General features: G+C 47.8%; 7 protein-coding genes across 7 annotated transcripts; 6 read left to right on the plus strand and 1 right to left on the minus strand.

The window, feature by feature from the left end:
• Window positions 1-1870: 1870 nt before the first annotated feature.
• PPTG_15583 (hypothetical protein) lies at window positions 1871-2668 on the plus strand (the record flags this gene model as incomplete). Its single annotated transcript, XM_008912836.1, has 4 exons — window positions 1871-2073; window positions 2106-2212; window positions 2282-2451; window positions 2522-2668. The coding sequence occupies 4 exons, from the start codon at window positions 1871-1873 to the stop codon at window positions 2666-2668; spliced, it is 627 nt and encodes a 208-aa protein (XP_008911084.1).
• A 3957-nt stretch (window positions 2669-6625) lies between these two features.
• On the plus strand, window positions 6626-7441 carry PPTG_15584 (hypothetical protein; the record flags this gene model as incomplete). The annotated part of the gene is made up of 3 exons (XM_008912837.1): window positions 6626-6796; window positions 6862-7219; window positions 7272-7441. The coding sequence occupies 3 exons, from the start codon at window positions 6626-6628 to the stop codon at window positions 7439-7441; spliced, it is 699 nt and encodes a 232-aa protein (XP_008911085.1).
• Window positions 7442-7587: 146 nt separating this feature from the next.
• PPTG_15585 (hypothetical protein) lies at window positions 7588-7992 on the plus strand (the record flags this gene model as incomplete). The annotated part of the gene is made up of 1 exon (XM_008912838.1): window positions 7588-7992. The coding sequence occupies one exon, from the start codon at window positions 7588-7590 to the stop codon at window positions 7990-7992; it is 405 nt and encodes a 134-aa protein (XP_008911086.1).
• An 881-nt stretch (window positions 7993-8873) lies between these two features.
• Window positions 8874-9845, plus strand: PPTG_15586 (hypothetical protein; the record flags this gene model as incomplete). Its single annotated transcript, XM_008912839.1, has 3 exons — window positions 8874-9096; window positions 9157-9458; window positions 9534-9845. 3 exons carry the CDS (start codon window positions 8874-8876, stop codon window positions 9843-9845), a joined length of 837 nt encoding a protein of 278 aa, XP_008911087.1.
• Window positions 9846-10116: 271 nt separating this feature from the next.
• PPTG_15587 (hypothetical protein) lies at window positions 10117-10976 on the minus strand (the record flags this gene model as incomplete). Its single annotated transcript, XM_008912840.1, has 2 exons — window positions 10117-10331; window positions 10412-10976. 2 exons carry the CDS (start codon window positions 10974-10976, stop codon window positions 10117-10119), a joined length of 780 nt encoding a protein of 259 aa, XP_008911088.1.
• Window positions 10977-16367: 5391 nt separating this feature from the next.
• Window positions 16368-16658, plus strand: PPTG_23758 (hypothetical protein; the record flags this gene model as incomplete). The annotated part of the gene is made up of 1 exon (XM_008912841.1): window positions 16368-16658. The coding sequence occupies one exon, from the start codon at window positions 16368-16370 to the stop codon at window positions 16656-16658; it is 291 nt and encodes a 96-aa protein (XP_008911089.1).
• Window positions 16659-18997: 2339 nt separating this feature from the next.
• PPTG_15588 (hypothetical protein) lies at window positions 18998-19624 on the plus strand (the record flags this gene model as incomplete). Its single annotated transcript, XM_008912842.1, has 1 exon — window positions 18998-19624. The coding sequence occupies one exon, from the start codon at window positions 18998-19000 to the stop codon at window positions 19622-19624; it is 627 nt and encodes a 208-aa protein (XP_008911090.1).
• Between the last annotated feature and the right edge of the window lie 1410 nt (window positions 19625-21034).

Consider the following 21034-nt stretch of genomic DNA (forward strand, 5'->3'; position numbering starts at 1 on the left):
CTCGAGCAGAAAGAGTACGAGCAAATACATATTAACTGAGGTTTACTTCATTTTTCTACGTCGATGTATCCATTCTTATAAACTCCTTGAAATAGAAAAGCGCCAATAAAAATCCTGAGCTTCTTCGGGTGCCAGCACGGCTTTGTCTTATTGTAAGGGAAACCCCCTGTTAAAAATATTTTAGATCTATTTATATCACGGCCAGAACAAGCCAGAAGTGAACCATGGTTCAGGACAAAATTAGTGAACCGAATTAACCCCAAAAACTCGATTCACGAGGTTTTCCGATTCACATGGGACTGTGAGAACGTAAGCAGTTTGAGTACTCACCGATTCGAAAGTAAAAGCTACTATTGGCTTAACCCCAAAGGTGAAACAGCACTTAAGTTCGCGGCTTTAGTAGAAAGTCGTACAAAGTATTAAATCTAATGAACAGTCACTCCTCGTAGAGCTCTGTGACCTCATGAGTGACATGGTTCTGGTAGTCCACCCAGATGATGCTACTGGGACGGAACCGTGAGCGGTCAAAGGCTGATCGTACAGTAAAAAAAAAAAAAAAACTACAGCAAGATAGTGTGCAATCTACTACATGTACAGTACAAGATTACTGATATTAGAAGGTTCATTGTGCTATAAACTATTCGTGTCGAGCATTCGTACAACGAGAGAGTCACGGAACAATATACCAATGTGATTGGATGGAAATGAATGATAAAAAATCAACAAGGTGTTTACTACAGTTGCATCATGCTCCTCAATGGCCGATCGAGAGTCGGGGTCTGTTTCTCTTGCCCAGATCTAAGTGTAGTAGCTGCTGTGAGCTGTCCCCGCTCTCCAGTTATCCCCGTTGGCCAAATCATAATTGTCATGCTGGCAGGAATGTCGGCATTAGAGGCTTTCTGAAGGACCGTCACATGAAATACATGTAGCTCAAAACCGCAAAGTAGATATACGTGAACGCTTCATTTCGTAGCGCTGTTAATTCAGAAGCACGTGATTTAAACTCACGAAGTGAAAAGTAGTACAATCTCTAAGTTGGAGATTGTACTACCTTTCACTTCGTGAACAACAAAGAGCGGACTTTGGCTCCCCGACCACGCATCCTTAAAGTAGCTGTACGACGAGAAAGTGTGTGCTGCTGAGCTTAGCTTATAGCCTAGTATGTCAACTTCGCAGCACTACTAGATAGCGAGGCTCTGGTATTCTCTAGACCAGCCCGATTCAACGCGCGCCGGCGTGTCCTCGCAGTGACATATTCCAGCAAGAGTGTCTTAAAGCAGGGTGGAATGTCGCTGAACCAAGATTTCGACTTTTAGACAACACGTAGCAAGTACATGTAAGAAGCGCTTGATTTACACGTACCGTTTTTCCGTAGCGCAAAAGTACGTAACCCGTCCAAAAATAATTTTTGTCTTAAGTACTTTTGATGCCTGATTTTCATATACCGGTAAATATAATTCCGAAAGCCTCTACTTTGCTAACTGTACGGAGATTGAAGGGTAGCCTACGTTATAACGTCACCGAAGCTGTTTGAAAGAACTGGATTCTAATAACATTTTTTTTTATTTTTTATGACTTGTCCTAGTGCTGTTAACTAGTCGAAATTACTACTTCAATGTAATTCGTCGTTCAAGTATGGCAATTCTTTTTCAAATCGTTGTGCATATTGACCGACCAATTCCCTACATCAAAAGATTGCAAGGATACAAATCCAGTCAAATAGGCGAAATGCGAAAGTGCACTGAAAATCGTCTTGCACGAAGCATTTACGTCTCGAATGCACGTGCGAAACATCGCTAACGAGGTTAAGATATCTGCTAACGTGTATTATTTGCCTCTTAAGCTTCTGTGGAACTGTTCTCCACGATAAATGACCAATCTTCGTGCTCCCTCCTTCGCTGGACTTGTCCTCGTGGCGCTCAAGTTCACGTTTACTGTTACTCTGTCCCTTAAGTGGACGATGGGTATGACCAGTCAGTTGCAGACCCAGATGGTGTTTGTGGAGAATATTCAGAGGTGCACGGAGAAGCTGACGGTGGCGGCTCCGACTAGCACTGCAGCTGAGAAGCCGTTGTTCGAGTGGCCGACAACTGGAGCCCATTTAGCCGTGGCTTCAACCGCATGGATCTCCGATACCGTCATGGTCTGCCGCGTGTGCTTCGCGGACTCACGTTCAGTGTGAACGTGAAGGAGAAGGTCGATATTGCCAGTTGTACGGTTGCTGAGCTGCTTGAATGTAGGTCTCATGCGTCTCGTTGAGCTGGACCATCACGATCGACAGCGTGGAACATCGCTACAATCCTGCAAGACCTTGTGTTGTTTTTAAACACGGTGCGTTCAAATTCGGATCCGTTCGGTCAGTTTTTGGACGACCAGAACGTCTGCAAAGCATGGCTGCAGAAGGCCATGACCTCGCAGGATTCCGCGGACGAGAAGGGTTCGAAATTCAGTGTGGGTGAACGCTAGCTCGTGCCAATTGCTCGTGCGCTACTGAATCGTTCGAATGGTTTTAATGGACGAGGTCACTGCATCGAGCGACCAAGAGAAAAGATCGTCACTGGAGATTCGCCAGATCCAGCAGGGTATCCGTGAAGAGCTCCGAGGATGCACGACGCTGACGATTGCGAACCGGATCAACAACCGGGCCGCTCTTGGTATTGGAGATTAGCTCAGTGGTGGATTTCGGATCGCTAACGGGGTTGCAGCGCAGCCCTTCCACCATACTGTGCCTTAATGACTGTTGTAACGCGTTCCGCTACTAAAAACGTTAGCACAGTGATAGGAAAGCTGACACTTCCTAAAGTGTTGGTCGCCGAGTAGATTCAAAAGTGAGGAAGACAGAGCGAGAGCTCTGACATCCCTCATGCCTAGCGTCTTCTACAGATTGTTCTCTTCTATAGATTTTATGGACGGTTGCTTAACTCCTGACTACTCATGGACTCCATGAGTAGCGTACCAGCTGGGCGAGTGCTCTGCAAAAGCCCAATGCAATGTGAGCAAGGTTTGCATAGTCACCTCACACTACACTGTTCAATATATCAATTCAAGTTACCACTACCAAATATCATATCATATTCGTCGTGCAATTGCACGACGAATTCCATTTATCTATACATCACCGTACTTGACGAAAAAAAGCATTTAGCAGGGCTGTTAAAACGCTGCCATCAAGTGGAACCGAAATGTCGCTTGTTATCTTGCTGCAACGTTGAAAATGCCATTTGTCCAATCTAGTGTCGCCAACTCACTTCATTATCTGGCAGTTTATATTTTATTCGTTTGAGAGTTTTAGTGCATTCCTGCTTCATTAAAACTTGAATATAAGTAAGGGGGAAATACCAATTCGGAGCCGATCCAACCGTGTTTTCTAGTTTTACTTGTCTCTTTTGCTCTAAGACAAACAAACTGACTGAAAGGAACTAATAAAAGTGGTCGATTCTGTCAATTTTTCTGGTGATTTGGAAACACCTAACCAATGCAGTCAACACAAATAATCCGATTAAAAAAAGCAGACCAAGAATGAAGGTCCTGCCAATTAAGGGCGCTTTTAATTGGGTTGATTTCATTATGGGATTTGACCTAGTATTCTATAATACCATATTATGGTACCTCATGCCTGACCAATCATAACTATTTAATGCAAAACTAAAGTCCCTCATTGGTCAAACGAACCGGCAACTTGCTGGCAATCCGGGCCCCATTTCGCATTTCCACTACTATTTCCTGATTTCAAGATTATGAACAATGATCTGACACATTTTTTTTTTAATAAAAACTTGACGTACATTGCGCCGTCTTACTGCCTGCTCTTATCTGATCCTCCAACACCGATAACAATCGCAAAAAATCGCAACCTGATCCTAAAGGGCTCGTGACATCTTCTCGCGCAAGCGAGGGAAGTTTCGTTGCCCTTCGATGCACTGTGGATCCATAACAACAACGATTCTCCACCTGATCCAGCCAAACCAAGTAACAACCTTGACATCCTGGTTTTGTAATTATCCGAAATTACGTCCCCATACACAACATTAGGTAATATGGTGGAGTGACAGATATGGGAACAATAGTCCAAAGTAAGACCGATCGAACTGAGGATATTTCTCAAAATAGGTACATCGATCAAAAGAGGGTTCTCATAGTCCATAAGTAGCGTGGTCCACATCACCAAAACAACGTGTCAACGAACACGCACATCTGCACGTTCAACACAGCACTTAGATGCCCATGGCGCACGACAGCCTTAACACCCAAGCAGCAGAGTGCCCATCGCACACGAGCCCACCACACACAACGCTGAGAGCCCACGACAACGACGCAAAAAGCCTGGTGAGGCAAAATCGCACTCCCCTCCCGACCATGTAGCTCATCTTCTCAGAAATGTTGATTCTAAAGATCTTCAGCCATTATCACACCTGTCACTGTCAGCACAAATGACTTTAGAATGTGTTACTCCCAATCGTTGATCATCCACAGCTGTAGCGTAACGTGGGCGTGCGAATGCGGCATTTGGACATCAAACAACAACAAAAACAAAAAAACGCTTTATGTCCCGAAAAAACCATTATCGAGAAATTCCGTCGTGATATCCAGCATCTACCTGCAGTTGAATTTGCAGATTCACTAAAAACACTCGAGAATATCAACGATTTAGAACACGACGAGAAGACTGAAATCTTTTATATTTACTACGATGGATTGTACCTTTCAATCAACTTTAAGTTGCTACCTTCTTCTTTAGTTCTCTTACATTTCCATTCCAAATATTAGGGTATGTCCCTTTTCAATGAACATAGGACCTGTATGATCAAAATGACCCTGTACGTTATAGCCAGAGTGCACAAGGACTCTACCCATTTAAAACTCTTCGAACCTGCGAAACGTTTTCACGGCGATTGGCAATTATTCCAGATCGCTTACATCGCTGTTATATCGTTGGAGCACACATTTGACGTAGCTAAACATGTTTTCGATATAATTGAAGAAGGCTATAAGTTGAAAGGAAATTCGGCGCAACGCCAATGCTCATTATATTGACGATCTGATGACGCGAATGGATTGATGGTCCATCCAGAATCCAAACGGAATATGATCCAGGGTGTAGACAAAAGCTGCCTATTTGTAGTGGGTTCAGAGGTTGCATAACCTCATACATCTCGTTGTGGTGTTGTAATACCTACGACAACTCTAGCTACTAGTTTAGGTAGGATAAACCCACAACAATACGTCTACCAGAACAGTAAACGATCGTTTATGCGTGATCTGAAGACCCAGACTCAGCCCTTACACCGGGACAGACTGGACCTGCAAATCGCTTATATAGGCCAACCAGTAAAAAAAAAATAAGAACACGCTACTAGCACAAGCAAAGCTAGTAAGTGTTATGGATCCTCGTGGTCCCAACAGCGGAAGGGTACCAGGCGCGGGTAAGCCTTTTACGAGGGCGCCGAGTGTTCAACACTCGACTGGAAGAATATATGGGAGGCAACTCGCTCTCCCCAACACGTGCAAATCGGCCAATACACACACACACTTGGCCTTGCCGGATGAACCCTCGCTAGTAAGCTTCGAGTCCACCGACAGGCATAACACACCCAAACAAGCTTATCCAGACGCTTACCTTAAAGCCGGACCTCGGTCTATGTGCATGAGTGGAAATTCTGTTCTGTTATTCGTTATGCCCTTTCGAGCTCTTCCTAATATGCAATCCTAATCATGTATACAAATATCAAGTGAACTATGATCCGTTATGGATCGCTACACGTGCCAACAGTTACCTCAACTGTCCTTGTGCCTTCTCAGGTCTCCCCCTAGCGTTCAACTGCTAGTCGCACCCACCGAAGAGTCGCTCGAACCGTCACCGAGTCGTAGTACCGTAGTCCGTCGGTTCTTGACCGCTGAATGTGAATCCAGCTTCACCGATACGAACCACCCGACTTGAGTGACATCTTGGTCATAGTCGGACCAGACGAGCGTTCGGTAGTGATGTATCCTTGGCCATCTTGTACTGTAGTCACCGCCCGTCGCGTGACCGAGCGTTCGTGGCTTGAGCAACTTGAATGTGGCCACATCGGTGATGAATGGATTTAATGCAACCAGAAAAATGGTCCTGCATCCGAAAAAAAATGTCCTACAACTACGTCCTACAAAATGTCCTGCAAACACTGAAAGTGTCCTACAAAATGTCATAAATTTAGGTGCATCCACCATTTTTAGGTGAGTTAATTATATAGAAGAGTACCAATACAGCAACAAAAAAAGTGACCTGACGAGCTTCGCTTAGCTGGGCGCCCCTTCGGCGCCCCCGCGGTTCACTTCGCTCGCGATATAAAGATAGGATGTACTGGAGTGTTTAGCGCACGACTCGCTGGTGAGCTCGGCACTGGGCCCGACTCACACCCTCTCACCTTAGTTGGTCTGGAGCGCTATCGCGCTCACTTAGACATTACAAATTGGGTAGTGTATCCTTAACACACCCGAAAAATGTTCTGCAAGTCATGAATTGGTCCTACAAATACTCCTAAATTGCAGTACTTTTTTTCGGATGCAGGACCGTTTTTCTGGTTGCATTAATTTCTCCCATCGGTAATTACTTAGAAATCACAATACCACAACTGCCCCTGTAGCAATGGAAGCCACGCCACTGGTGCCCGTTGTGGTATCATCATTTCAAATTCGTTTCCACCGTGCGACCATGTCTCGTCGTCAGCCTCGTCCCCGCGGCGCTCTCAACCACGCTCTACACCGTGCGTATGACGCACTTCTTCCACAACAACGTCGTGACCCTACACGCTTGGAGGTAAGACTCACCATCGTGGCTTCCAATCTTCGTCCAGCTGATCATCACCTCTCTCTCTTCGTCAGGAATTTCGTCCGGTCGACACCGACCGTTCGCCTGGACAACCTTCTTCTGCAGCGAGTCTTTCGTCACCGTCAGGAACTTCTCTTCCCATGGATCATGAACCAACGCCAATGCCGGCAGCAACGACCGCTGCGGCATCTTCCGCTGCACTTCAGACTGGGACTCAATCATCGGCCCTGGTCCCTGTTGCTTCTCCAGCTCCTGCTGAGCCTTCGGAGGAGTTGACCGTGGATTCGCTGCGCGATCTTCTCGCTGAGTCAGCTGACCCAACGGTAGACTCCGTAAGGACTGCTCTCTTGCCGTATTTGACGCTGATGGCACGGCACCAAGTCCAGCTCAGCATCTCGCCCCCACTTCAGGGTGACATTCGCACTCATCGTCAAATACTCGTGATCATGCTTTCCCGTTCTAGGTCTTCGAGCTGCCGAGGTCGACCTTTCAACACTCGGCCTTGACCGGGACACGTTCCGCCCTCTTCAGCAAAAGGCGGGCGACCAAGAAGATCCGTTCGCCCTTGCTGAAGCTCTGGCCAAGACTGCTCAACAAGTTCAGAGCAGTGCTTCCAAACGTAGTCGTCATTGAAGTGACGTCGGCAGTTCCGAAGATTCATGTGAAGAGAAGCCCCAGTTCCATTTGGTCGAGCTAGCAGAGCGGGGACTGCAGGTGATGGTGGCAAAGAATCGGTTCCGGCTGCTTCAAGTCCAACACCTAGTCGCCGGGGTCTTCATATGACAAAAGTTTGGAAGAACAAGCCGAAGTCCAAGCGTCAAAAGATTGCTTCGTGCTCGCCGACTTCCGTTCGTTCCCGCTCCAGCCAGGTTTCGCGCCGCTCAATGTCTCGGCCGCCTGCGCGTTCGCCTTCAGTGGCCCATGCCAAGTCGCCTGAGAGTCGCCTGAGGTCTCGTTCGTATTCGATGTCAAGTCATCCGACCGCGTCTACATCTCCAACGTCCGTTCTTGCCACTCCTCCAAAGGCTGAGCCTTCGAAGGACGACCAACCTCCGGCGGTCGTGGACTTAACGCGAGATGAGAGTGACGAAGACATGGAAGAGGAACCGGCTGCGGTTCCGACGAACTCCGAGGGCACGGAGGTGACTCGCCAAGCTTCGTCGACTCCTCCAGGAACTCCCTAGCGCAGCGACGTGGCTTCTCCCTCGTCACGCACTCCTTCGCTTCCGGCTAGTGCCTCCCCACGAGCTCCTAGCTCTTATGAGCTCAAGATGCAGTTACTATTTGGTCTGACGACGATGAGGATGCTCCTAGCGGTTTGAAGGCTCCCCGCAAACCTGAGGGGCTGGTGCCACCTTATCGCTCTTCCTCTGATGAAGATACTCCATCACCTCCTAAACCTTTTGACAGCACACCAATCTTCAAACAACCATCGGTTCCGCCTCCTCGGTCTTCCGATTCTTCAGGAGAGCGATGAGGACGGCGCCAGCAATGGTTCTCACGATGGAGATGGAGTTAGTGGAGATGATTCCGCGACGATGAACCTTCGTTCAATTTCCCTTCTGGTGATACCGCCGATGATGAAGATATCCCACCACCGACTGAAGCTTCTCCGGCATCTGCTGCTTTCATGGGCCTATTCCTGGTGTTCCGACGACTTCTTCCCCGAGAACTTCCCGAAGTCCCGAGTCATCCCCTCCGGTCGCTAATTCCGCGTCCCATGAAGCCTCGTCCAGGACGCCTCAAGTTTCGTCTTCGATGTCACGAGTTCTCGCGAGTCCAACGACTCCTTGTCGTCACCATCCGCATCCGGGGATCCAGACTTCGCTTCTTCCTCAGGAGGCCGGTCCCGGGCGAGTAATCGTCGCTACTTACACTTCTCGCAGACGGCGTGGTGATCCGAATCCTCCTACGCCACTGCCACTGACTCACCAGACATTCCACGGTACCCGGCCCGCTGTGTTACCGTTAGCGAGTTTTTCCCCCATGGGCCCGCCCGTTCCTCGATCTGGAGTTCCGTGATCAAGGTGCCAAGAAGTGCTTCGAGCAGGTCTTGAGCACTGTGATGCCGGATCCTACTCCAGGGGATATGACCATCCGTGTCACCCTCGAGTCGCCGAACGTGTCCTTCGACTACACGATCCCAAGTCACCCATGGCAAGTTGACCGTCAGCTCCTTCCCGAGGATACATTCTTCTTCAGCATGGAAGGATTTTACCCTCTTGCTCCGGTCTCCAAGCAAGCTCCACTGGAAACCCGTATCCACCGCCTGTGGGCAAGCTATCGTGGTGATGGTCCCATGCCAGATCTCGGCTCCGCACTTTGGGAGCGACGGTTCTGAATCCTAGCTGCCGCTATCGAAAAGGGATTCACAGTTGAAGAAGCAGAACCCAACTGCGACAAGGATCTCATTAAGGCCAAGAGAGCCAGATGTCGAATCCTGATGGGCGGGCGGAGCGCTCGGGCAGACCGTCTCCAGAACATGTACCAGTTGCAGTACTTGAAATGGAGTTTGGAGTCCGCATCGGCCTTTCAACGCATGCTCATCTGCCCAGAGATGATCATCGAGCCTCCCGTTCCCTGGTATCCGGTGGAGAACTTGCCGTTCGTTCCCAAGACAACCGACTCGCTCGCGGAGGTTCCTGCGCTGGTGGATCGACAACCGTGGGTGTATCGACCATTCGATCACCCGTAAACCACGAACTACGTGCCGTGCAATCGCGAGGCTCCTATCTTCTGTCCCCGCGCTGTCGATGCAGCAAAGGCTAATGAGGTCGCTAGGTCGATCATTGTCAACCCGTGCTTGCAACCTCCCGAGTTAATCCCGGACTGGCAAGATCGCTATCTCACGGGAGCAGTGCCTGGGGATTCGGCTGCGGCTGCGTCGACAGTAGGAAGCGGTGTCGATGATTCAAGTACTCCCGCTCCTCCACCAGCAGCTCGCTCGTCTCTTCCCCCTGAAGAAGAGAAGGTGAGCAGCAGTGACACGTCTCTGGGCGTGCTTGCTGAAGCGGCTCGGCGACTGTCGTCTGATTGAGCACTCGGTGCTTGTCTCTTCCCCTTCGTCTGCTCTATGCCGATCTCTAGCGGGCACTCCCGATCATTCCTTCTCAGTAGTCGAAGTTTCACGCGCTTTCATGTCTTCGTTCTTTAATCATTTTCCATATCGTAATCACGTTCACATAAATCATCATATGCATATACAAGTTGTTGGCGCAGTGACTCTTTTCGTCTGCTATCACAGGCTGTACCGCCCTGTGGACAGTTCACGGCCAGCTAATTGCTACCATCGCCCTCCTCCTCAATGGTCATGCTCGCCAGCCTGGTGTTGAGCTGGCACGCTTTGCCCATAATAAGCCCGCCTTGATTGGGTTCGTGATCGTCACAATGGCTTCGTCGGGCGGAATCCCTGGTGATTTCACTGTGCACCCGAAAATCGTTGCTGTTACCAGAAGTTGTTCCACCTCCGAGTAGTCACGATCATAGTTATCTCGAAATGCTTGCTGCAACTTTTGCAGCGATTCTGGGCATGGAGGTCAACGATATGAATACAGGAAAGCTCCCCCGTCTTAACAATGTGGGTGGACGTCCAGACAACTCTACCTCTGCCCTGAAGACGTGCACGAACAGTCGGCTGGTTGACGTCATTGACTCGAATGAAATCTTGCATTTGCTCCACCGCTGTCACAATTTCGCGATCCGCTGCCTGCTCCGCGCGGAGTAGACGATAACGCTTTACAGGAGATACGTAGTGAGCAGGAGGAGTCGGCGCAGGTGGCAACTTCGCGGGTTTGCTAGTCGTAGAGGGGTCAGTTGTTTCGTTCTCGGTAGTCGAATTTGAAGTCGGTGGGGAAGGTCTGATTTCGGCACACATAGTGGACGAGGAGATAAGTACACCGTTGGCAGCGCCGTGTTGCCCCTCAACGGGACGTTTACTTAGGTTGTAAGCCGATTCTCTAAAAGATACGTCGGCTTTGGCGGTTGCTTTGTACCGGGTAGATATCTTGGTTTCTTCATTAATCGAGGAGTCAGCGACGACAAAGTTTTGGGCTACAGCTCGTCCATCGGCATGGGTGGAGGCCCGTTTGTTGGTATTGCTGAGCTTCCTAGGGCCTTGCTGAGATGCCTCAGCTTTAGTTGATGAATCATGTTTCTTGGGAGATGGCATGATTGCTTGTTAAAAAATATTTCTGTGAAGAACGTGAGACCCCTACATGATCCCCATCGATACGATGATATTATTCATGTCTCTTTCATGCACAATTCTTTGTATGTTCCAATCTCCAACCGTTTACCTACGAAAAAGGTGGGAAAAGGACCCATGATTTTTCAAACGCCCTACTAACAAGTTAAGTTATTTCACCAAACCGTTTGGCTACGTGAAGCTAGAGAATGCCTATCCATCCATCAGACGTGTCTTTCGCGTATATTCCCTTGTATTCCGTTTAAAAACAATCAACAGTTCGTCGACGCGCGTTTTTCCGATCCCGACGAGAATACGTAGTGAGCAGGAGGAGTCGGCGCAGGTTGGAATTGCTCTGAATTTGGGACAAACCTTGAACCTGTACCAGCGTTGACTGATGTATAAGGACTACTTTCAAAAGCTACGTGGATTTTCAGTGGCATTTGCATTTTCTTGCTGACTCGAGAGCGTGCTTAATATCGTTTCAGTTCTCCTAACGCGTGAGCAACTTGTGGTGTGAGCTACCGCAACAACCTGCCCATCGTTGAAGAGGTAATTATCGCAGTCGTTGTCAGCAGCTCAACCAAATCTATACCGGAGGTTTCCAAGTACGGGTTTGTGGCTTTACGTGTTGACTCGAGACGGTTTTCAAGTTGATTGTGGTTGCCAAGCGCTCGGTTTATTGCTTCACGTCTGCGCCTTTAGCTGCTTTACCGTCTATTGGAAGAAACAGACTCGCCATTTTGAAAACCTCGCACAAGTATGACAGACCCGTTTATGAGATATATTCAGTCGGCTGCTGAGCGTTCAATTGGTCTCTGCGTCTGTCTTTGGATTGTATGCAGTTGAAGAAGCGTAAACGCAGTAGCCGTGGGATGTGTACACGCTGTGAAGACAATTGTCCGGTTGGAGATCTGTGCTGTGAACACTGTATTAACGAGAAAGGCAATTTTTCGAGTATTTTACTTTTTGACCCGGATTGAGATGACAAAGAAAGATTGGATTTAGAGCAAACAATTTCAAAGGCGTTGCACATTTCGGGACGTATGCAGAAAACCATCAAAGCATCAGTAATCGAAGACTCAGTTGTTGCTACCAGTATTTTTCAACAAGTTGATACTATATTACGGGAGCCAACGGCGCTACTAGCCTTGGTTTTAATTCGCGCTTTGAAAAGAAGCGTTCTTTTTGAGCTACCAATCAAAGGCAAAAAAAAACGAGCGGCAGTGAAACGGTACCGATCCCGTGAATTGGAGGAGCAGAGATCTAAGCGGCTCCGAAACGCGAGAGAATATAAAGTGCGACATCGTGGTGATGATTAAGTCCCTAATTTAGTGCTGGAACCTATATCTGACAACATCCAGGGCGAGGTGCTGCGCTGCCTTCCTGTTGCGTTAAGCGCTGAAAAATTGGACGAGTGTGTTTGCGGAGTTTGCGACCGATTTGTATTAAGAGACCAGACCCTCCTAGTAACCACTGCAGACTACTCTTTTAAGAAATGTGTTCGCTTTTGAGCTCAACGGGATTGGATTTACCAGAGAAACTCATCGAGTATTACGACTGTGGCTACATTCATCAAGAATTGCATGATACAGAGCTGCTATTATCTGTAGGGACACTCAAGATTTTGTTGTTCTACTCGCATTACGCGGAATTAGATCGTGCAACTCGGTCTAAAGCTGACATACACAAAAACGGACAACTGGCAGAAACGGCTTTTGAAAAAATGTGCGTATTGCAAATTCTAAAGTGAAATTGCCATTTTAGGGGGTGTTCCTATCTATAGGGACACTAATTGTTTGTCAAGATACTGAAGTGACGTTTCATTTGTAGTGGCTAAAATTATGCAATTAGCTCGGAGCTGTTCCTTTCTCCCTCTAGATTGCCCGTGCAATAGGCCGCAGTGTCAACGCTGTGTTCAACGTCCTTCAACCTCCAACGCTACCAAAAAAAAACGCCTAGGAAGGCGCCCGAAATGCACTAAGCGCCTGATCCGTCAGGTGCTGCGATTTGCCACCGTAAAAAACTATCTTCTAAACGGATTGCGGAGGCAATAGGTCGCGTACTACGCTCAAGTACCGTCATAAAGCTGCTTAACTCGTCGGCGATCGCCAAGTGGATCAAGAGGAAACCGTCACCGGCCATCAAGCCGAATCACAAGGTGGCTAGGGCCGCCTTTGCTACCAAATTTCAAAGCAAAACGACCATCTGGCGTCGCGTCATCTTCAGCGACGAGAAGAAGTTCAACTTGGACGGTCTGGACGGGTACCAATACTATTGGCACGACGTTCGGAAAGACCAAGAAATCTTCTCGAAGCGCGCAAGCGGTGGTGGCAGCGTAATGGTGTGGGCTGGCATGAACTTCATTGGAAAAACTGAGATTGCTTGAGGGAAAGCAAAACTCGGCCTGCTACACTAGCACACTGGACAACTTGCTTATCTTCCTCGAAAACCTTCGCCAAAACCATGGCATTGGGATGCCTATTTTTCAGCAAGATAATGCCTCAATCCACGAATCTATGTTCACTAAGGCCCATATTGAGGCGCTAGACATTAGGAAGCTAAAGTGGCCATCGAAGAGCCCTGATTTAAACCCTATTGAGAACGTGTGGGGTCAGCTAGCATGGTCTGACTACGAGGGAGGGCGTCAAATATGACACCAGAGACGAGTTGAAGGCGCAGATCGCGCGAAGCTGGGCTAAAATTCAGCTGAGCTACTTACAAGGGCTCGTGAAAGGTATGCCGACAGGTTGTTCTCAAAAATGGCGGTGCAATTGATAAATAGACCACCTTCTAACTCGTGTCCCTATAGATAGGAACACCCCCTAAAATGGCAATTTTACTTTAGAATTTTCAGTACACACATTTTTTAAAAAGCCGTTTCTGCCAGTTGTCAGTCATTGTGTAAGTCAGCTTGAGACCGAGTTGCACGATCTAATTCCGCGTAATGCGGGTAGAACAACAAAATTATAAGTGTCCCTATAGTTAATAACAGCACTGTATGATGTTGTCGGCTAAAGGAATACTACCAGTTACGAAGGATGGTGTTGCTCGTTTACGTGTATGTATCGAATGTAATGGCCAAGTTCAAAAGTCTTCGCTCCCTAAATTCTCGATTCGAAATGGAATTGTTATTGGCAATTTTTGCGAAGACCTGGTAGATACTACGATAGTGGAACGCATGGTGACGCAATTAATGACTGTGGTTGCTTTCGCACGTGTAATGCGTGGTGGTGCTCATCGCTCAATTAGATCGCATAGTATGGCCTTTGACGCTTCTCCCGCCCCCCAGTCACGTTGCTTCCGTCGAGTCTAGATACAATCGGTACCTACAGAGTGGTTGCAGCAGGATCTATAACCGATTTTCAACTTGAATAAATACGGAACCTTCACATCGTCCGAGGCAAAGTGGTGCAATAGTTGCTTCGCTTTTATATAGATAACAGTCATTTTTACAGCGATATGCACGTTAGTGACGAGAACACCAGTGACTCCTCCAGCTGTGTTGTTGTTGAACAGCTTCTTGATTTTGCGGAAACTGTCCCTCAGACGATTGTTGAACGCGTGGATGAAGATCAAGCCCGTGTCGGTGCGAAAGATGATTTGGGTGTTGTAAACAATTTGGAAGATGAACGCAAAATGATTGAAAGACGTCAAAGTTGCCGGTACCATTTCCAATATCTTGGAAACAGTGACCAAGTTACCATCCGATTCTACCTCGACTGAGAGACGTTTTCTTGTTCGAAACTCGTCAAAGTTGTCGTGGGACGACGACGGACGTATTTACGGGATGATGTTTCCCCACTTATTTCCGTTTGGCCGCGGGCATCCTGGCGAAAACCGAAAGGTGTCGGTTCCGCTTCAGTCGTGAATTCAATACTATAGTATGCACAGCTCCAGGCGTTTTGCAGAAGACGGCACTTTTTCGCTGGTCCCTTCGACCAATTATCAACGCAGAGAATGGTCATGCGTGTTTCGTTAAACTGCCATTGAAACCCGAACATATTCCGGGGATATGAAGCCATCACTCGTGAACAGCTTTCAGAAGCGATTTGCAAGAATGAATTGCGCCGACAGGGGAGACTAGCGGTAAATGTAATGAACCCATCCCCTGCAGAGCGTTTCCTACGAACAATTGACAAAGGCACGGGTTCGCTGTGTGTGTGTGTGTGTGGGGGGGGGGAATGGAACGGCAGCGGTGTCGGAGGGAGGCATTATCGTATCAGACACGGTTTGGTCAGTCAGCCCTCTTTGTTACTATCAAGCCGAATACAGGAACCTCCTTTGCGATGGCTCAGTATACTGGTATTAGTATCTTCGACTGTTTAGAGTCGAAATTTCTTTCCAAAGCAGAACTACGCAGAGCTGCAATGAGGAATGATGTCGCATTTGCACGTCTTTTTATGAGACATATTGATGAATTCATTGAAGATGTTTTCGGAGTGGACAAGAAAACAGGAAAAGCGAAATCTTTTCCAGGTTTGTTTGGACCTGTTTAGGCTTATTGCGACATAGTTGAGACACCACGAGAAGGGACATTACATGCTCATTTCATTATCAGGCTGAGCAATTGTCCTCGCAACAGTGATGTCTTTGAACGCTTAATCGGTAACGAAACAACAAAATTGATGCTGATACAGTCAGTTGAAGCATACTCTCCGAGTATCGTCACCAACACGTTACCCCTTTCCGTGGATACTCAGTGTTGTCAAGCATGTGGAGCTTCGTATAGAAGCTTGGAACCAATTCCAATACCATCGCGCGCTTTCGCAGCTCCAAAAACAGAAGATAATTTCCAACAACCCCTGATAGTAAGATGTAGCATCTGTAAATATGAAATGAGTTCTCAGCACATCTTACGAGGCGTGTTAACAGCGAACCGTCCTCCAGTGTGGCCCCCGCGCGTCTGCCAAATGGCGCAAATATCGTCGTGCAAAACTGGAGGCACATTGCCGATACGACTTTGACAATACGATAAGCTGGGTCAAGAAGCGTGAGTACTTACACCGATGGGTAGATGATTTGGCTTCAGTATGGACTGGACATGTTTTATTACGAGACTTGAATGACGTAGTTGATTTGCGAGATGACCCGATTGTGCATTTAATAGAGCTACTACCGCCTATGCCGGATGATCACCGACTCACTCAGAAAGTATTTGCTTTCATGATGTCGGCCTTGGTTCTTCTGTTAAACGAACACTGGTGGACACGCACGGGGAGTTGTTTTAAGAACTCGCGTGCTATACCGAGTTCAGAAGTCTGTAGGTACTCGTTTCCACACGAACCGGTGCTGACCACAGCATTCAACGCGAAAGGTGTACAACTGTATCTGAAGCCAGCGCACGAGTATATAAATGGGTTCAATCCTGTCATGATGGCAGCGTTCAAATCAAATCACGACATCCAAATACTACTTGGAGGGAAAAATGTGGTTAATCTCATTTACTATTACTGCAAATACGTCACCAAGACACAGCATCAAGTTGATTCTGTCGCCGCAGTCGGTCTTGCGGCCTTCCAACGACGAGAGGACAAGGAGCTGGTTGAACAAAACGAAGGTGTGGTGAAATCAGATAATCTACAAGTCAGCAAGAAACGGGTGGCTGCTCTAGCATTTAACTTGACGACCCGGCAAGAAATGGCTGGACCTCTGGTGGCTTGGTAAATCCAACGTGGGTCATGTGCTTATTCCAGGTCTCGCTGCAAAAACCTTCATTTACTTCACATATTCGCTCAGCATTTAGGCGATGGCGAGAATTCCTGTGACTTGGTTGAGACAGAGAACGATGCAGATGTACAAGAAAATCGGGCTACTAATCTGTATCGATCTGTAACCTTGCTTGACGACTATCTGTATCTTCCATCCAAAAAGCACGCTGTGAATCTCCACATATTTTGCATGAAGTATTTTCTGCGGCGGCGGACAAAGGCTACACATGAAGAGGTGCTGTTTCTCGATAATCACCCTCTTAATGTCACACACTGTCTTGGTGTGCACTCGCAAGATGTAGTTCCGGTTATACTTGGCCTCCGAATGCCGACTGTGGATGATTGTTAACCGACAGAAATTCGAGTTCTGCGCGCGAAAATAGCGCTAGTGTTATTCAATCCTTTTCGTACCATTGTTGACCCCGTGGACTGCGTTGCGCCTACGAATACGGAATGGATAGACGCTTATGAAGCATGGGAGAGCCATCGAACTGACTTTGATAGAACAATAATGGCAAATATGGATGATTACTATTTGGGATGGATAAAGGCTGCATGTGATCGAGAGTGGTACTGTACACAAGATAGTGGAAACAGCGACAGTGATTCCGATGATTCAAATTATGAATCGACAACGGTATATCCATTTGAAAATGCTGGCGATAATGAAAATGAACGAACTTTATTTGGCTAAGGTGATTACGACATGGATGAATATCATTAAACTACCGACAAAACTACTTTATACTAGGTTTGAGTAAGTGAGGAGCGAGCCAATAGCACAATTACTTTAAGTTTTTAACAAATCATACACAACGTCTGATTAATGTTGTCCAATACAATTGTTTAGGGGTAGATTAAGTTGTGGCCGACACGTGGCTGACGCATCATGTCGGTTGCGACATTTTTTCGCTTATACAAAGATAAAGTTATTCGCATACTTGCCTAACATCACGCAGCCAGCCGACACTTCACTATAAAATCTCCAAGACCTCGCCCCCGAGAATACTAAGCGAGCGCAGGCTACAGCGATCAACATATTCAAGGGATTAGAGTCGGAGCACACCTCGCTTGAATTTGTACGCAGCACTGTCCTGGCGGACGTCAAGGGATCGGCCTTTGTAACGCTGCTTGACCGGTTGCGATGCATCTCACATTTGGTCGTGGTCGAGGCGGCGAGCTACGCAAGCGCAACACGGTGATGAGTTACTACCGCATCGTGAAGAACCGGTTGCTGGACGAGTTTCCTCAGCATCGACATGTTATCGAGAAACATCTTCTCAAGATAAGACGCATTTTAGAGAGACACTGTCTCAAGCGTCAACAGCGTGGCACCGTGTCCAAGGCTCCAGCCTGTACCAAGGATGACTTGCGGTCTATAATTGAAGTATTGTACCTCGACGCAAGCTCAGCAAAGGAATACCAAGACGCTACACTACTCGCCATTATACGCTTTTGGACGGGCGTCTGATCTAGCCTTTATACAAAAGTGCAACCTGTCAGTATCTTCTGGAAACGTTCTCTTTATGCGGCTGATCCGCGCTAAAACGTCAGAGGAGCAAGGCTTATCTCTATTTCCCGACAAGAATTCTTTCATCACGTGCCCTCTGCATTGCATTGAGATGGCGCTAGTGATGCAGACTTTTCCGGTTTCGTCGGTTCTCGTTCTAAAGCAACTTTCAGCGAACCGCTCAGACGAAGAAGGCGCCTCCTATGAATGAAACTCCTCTAACGGATTTGCTTCTACACTGCGATCATTTCGACGAAGATGAGGCTACTGCGTCGGGTATAGTGACAAAGCGTCAGACATCAGCTCCGTTAAAAATGCAAGGTTACGTGAACCGAGTCCTCCAGGTAGCAAGCGCACGGCAAGAAAAGGCTGGCGTCTCAGCAGGTACCAGAGGAAACGAAAGACTTCGCATAGTGAAAACGCTTCGTCTAATTTGGAATCTTTTCTTGGATGTCTTTTTGGGCGTTGTCGTTGCATTTTTTAAAAAAAAACCGCACTTGAAAACATATGTAGTTTTTCAAAAAATATCCATTTTCAATTCGAGCAACTTACCCACTTCAGGTTTTACTACGAAGGTTGCAATGACACAGTTTAGTGGCAAGGGGTTTGAGACTGCGGTCAGAAGTTGCATTAGACTTAATTTTCCTAGAGCAAGAATTACAAGTGAGGCTCTACGGTACCTTCGCCTTGACCTCCGCGCTGAAATCTCTAGTGTCTTGGTCGCTACCGTCGCTGCACTTTTGGAGCTGGCTGGACGGCGTATTGAAGGACGTCACGTCCTAGCTATGCGGGCTCGTCGACGTGGTGAGAGACCGCACACAGCGCAAATTCCGAACATGACCGAAGCGATTTTACCGATATCACCCAGCGTCGCAGAAGAGAAGTCTTCGCCGATGATCTTGACAGCTTCAAACACTGTCCCCGATGAGAAGCCATCCAGAGGAGCGAAATCGTCAAACCGAGACGAAGCCGCTGAAGTGAAGCCATTCAGAGGAGAAGAAACTACCGAAGAGAAATTGTCCGAAGGGGAAGAAGCCGCTGAAGAGAAGCCGTCACCGCGTGTTGACAACGTGGTCGATCTCACTTTGACCGACCAAGAGGAAAGCGATGACGCCTTTGGTCGTGCAGGCCTTGGCACCTCCACCAGCAGCAGCGACAGTGAAACGGAGTGGCGACCGACAGCATCTTTGGCAGCTCCACCGGTGTATGACATCCGTCGCATCACGCACTCGTACAGGGGGAACGGTCGCCGACTATCCGTCGTTAATTGGGTGGACACCGAGGAACCAGCCAGTAACTTGCCGCACCGCATGGTTCCTGCCTTCGAACGTCGACGACGCGCTCTAGTTCGGCGCACCTTCATCGAGGATGAGGCAGGAGGTGGTCGCTCTACCGCTCGGCGTCTTCGTTGAGGTGCCTGTGTACAACACAGAATGAAAACAACAACAGCAAATAGTAGTTTGCATACTCCCTTCTTGGAATTGCCGTAGATAAAAGGTGAAGCTGCCACGACATCGCACAGCAAGGTTTCCCTGCGAAAGCAAGACACCGAGCTTGACGCGGTCTCACAGTATCACGAAACAGCAAGGTTACGCCGTTAAGTGGTGGAACCGCCTCGGTAGAGGCATCGAGGACACAGACAACAGACACAAGCAGAACCAGTTTCAAACAGAGTAAGGCAAGCGTAGAGCGGGCGCAGCCGTGCAATGGGCGTCCGTACGCTGAGGGAGGCGGGGGCCCCGGCATGCAGAGAGCAGTGCGGCATACAACGACCAGTATTACAGCAACAATGAAGCGTTGAGCGGGCGCAGGCGTGCAGTGGGCGACAGGATTCAGGTAAGACTCATCTTTATATTTTGTATATCGATGGTTCCTAAAAATGATTTTTGTATGCACTAGTGTTTGTAGGTTTGAAGGAAGCTCGGTGTGAATAGAAGATTTGTTTCTTTTTAGCCAATAACTGCTCTGTCGGCTGGCGTCGGCGGCTGTCGGCCAAATTACGCTATGGATTGTGACCACGATGTCAACCCGAATGAGACCTCCGTTTTGAACCCTGTTCGCTATCCAGCCATCCAACACCCTTCTAAGCATCCCCAAGATGCTATAGAAGCCATTATCGACAACAATATGCTCAAAAAGCCCGCATCGCGTACGGCCTCGGCCTCGGCTCGGTTATACGAGTCTACGTCCGGGTCATCTCGTTTTCCTCAGGTTGGATTTTGAAGAGAGTGGGTGAAAGATGACAAATTTGACAGCAAAGTGGTATTCGAAGATAATCTACAAGATCTACAGACCCAATCGACCGAAGTCCTAGAGCTTATTCAGGTTGCATTACAGCCTGAAAATATGTTGTGGAACTCCGGTAGCTTTGTCAAACTAGTGAATCTGCTTTTCAGACACTAGCCGCGGTATCAAAATAATATACAATAAACCCGCTTCAACATGTTGCCTTTTGCAAGATCGGCAAAGCTTTACTAACGAGATGGCTACGAATGCATCCAAGCCAAGCTAGCTATCAAGACTTAAATTTTGAAAAAGAGCTTTCTTGCGATCAGCTTCTCTTTTACCTTGGTGGTGCTGGAGGAACAGAAAAAAGTTGCGTAATTGACGCAGTAACGCGGCAAGTACGTGTGTATTAAAAACAGCTTTGACCGGAAAAGCTGCCACGCTTATTCAAGAAAGGTCTTTAGCTAGTTTTTTGCTCTCCCAGGAACGGGCCTTAGCTGCAGATTTTGTGGGTGTTGACATGCTTGTAATCGATGAAGTTTCTATGCTATCAAAATCGGATTGGTTGAAGTTGGACAAACTTCTTCGTCGGTATA

Source organism: Phytophthora parasitica, assembly GCF_000247585.1.
Source record: "Phytophthora parasitica INRA-310 unplaced genomic scaffold supercont2.50, whole genome shotgun sequence".
Lineage (NCBI taxonomy): Eukaryota > Oomycota > Peronosporomycetes > Peronosporales > Peronosporaceae > Phytophthora > Phytophthora nicotianae.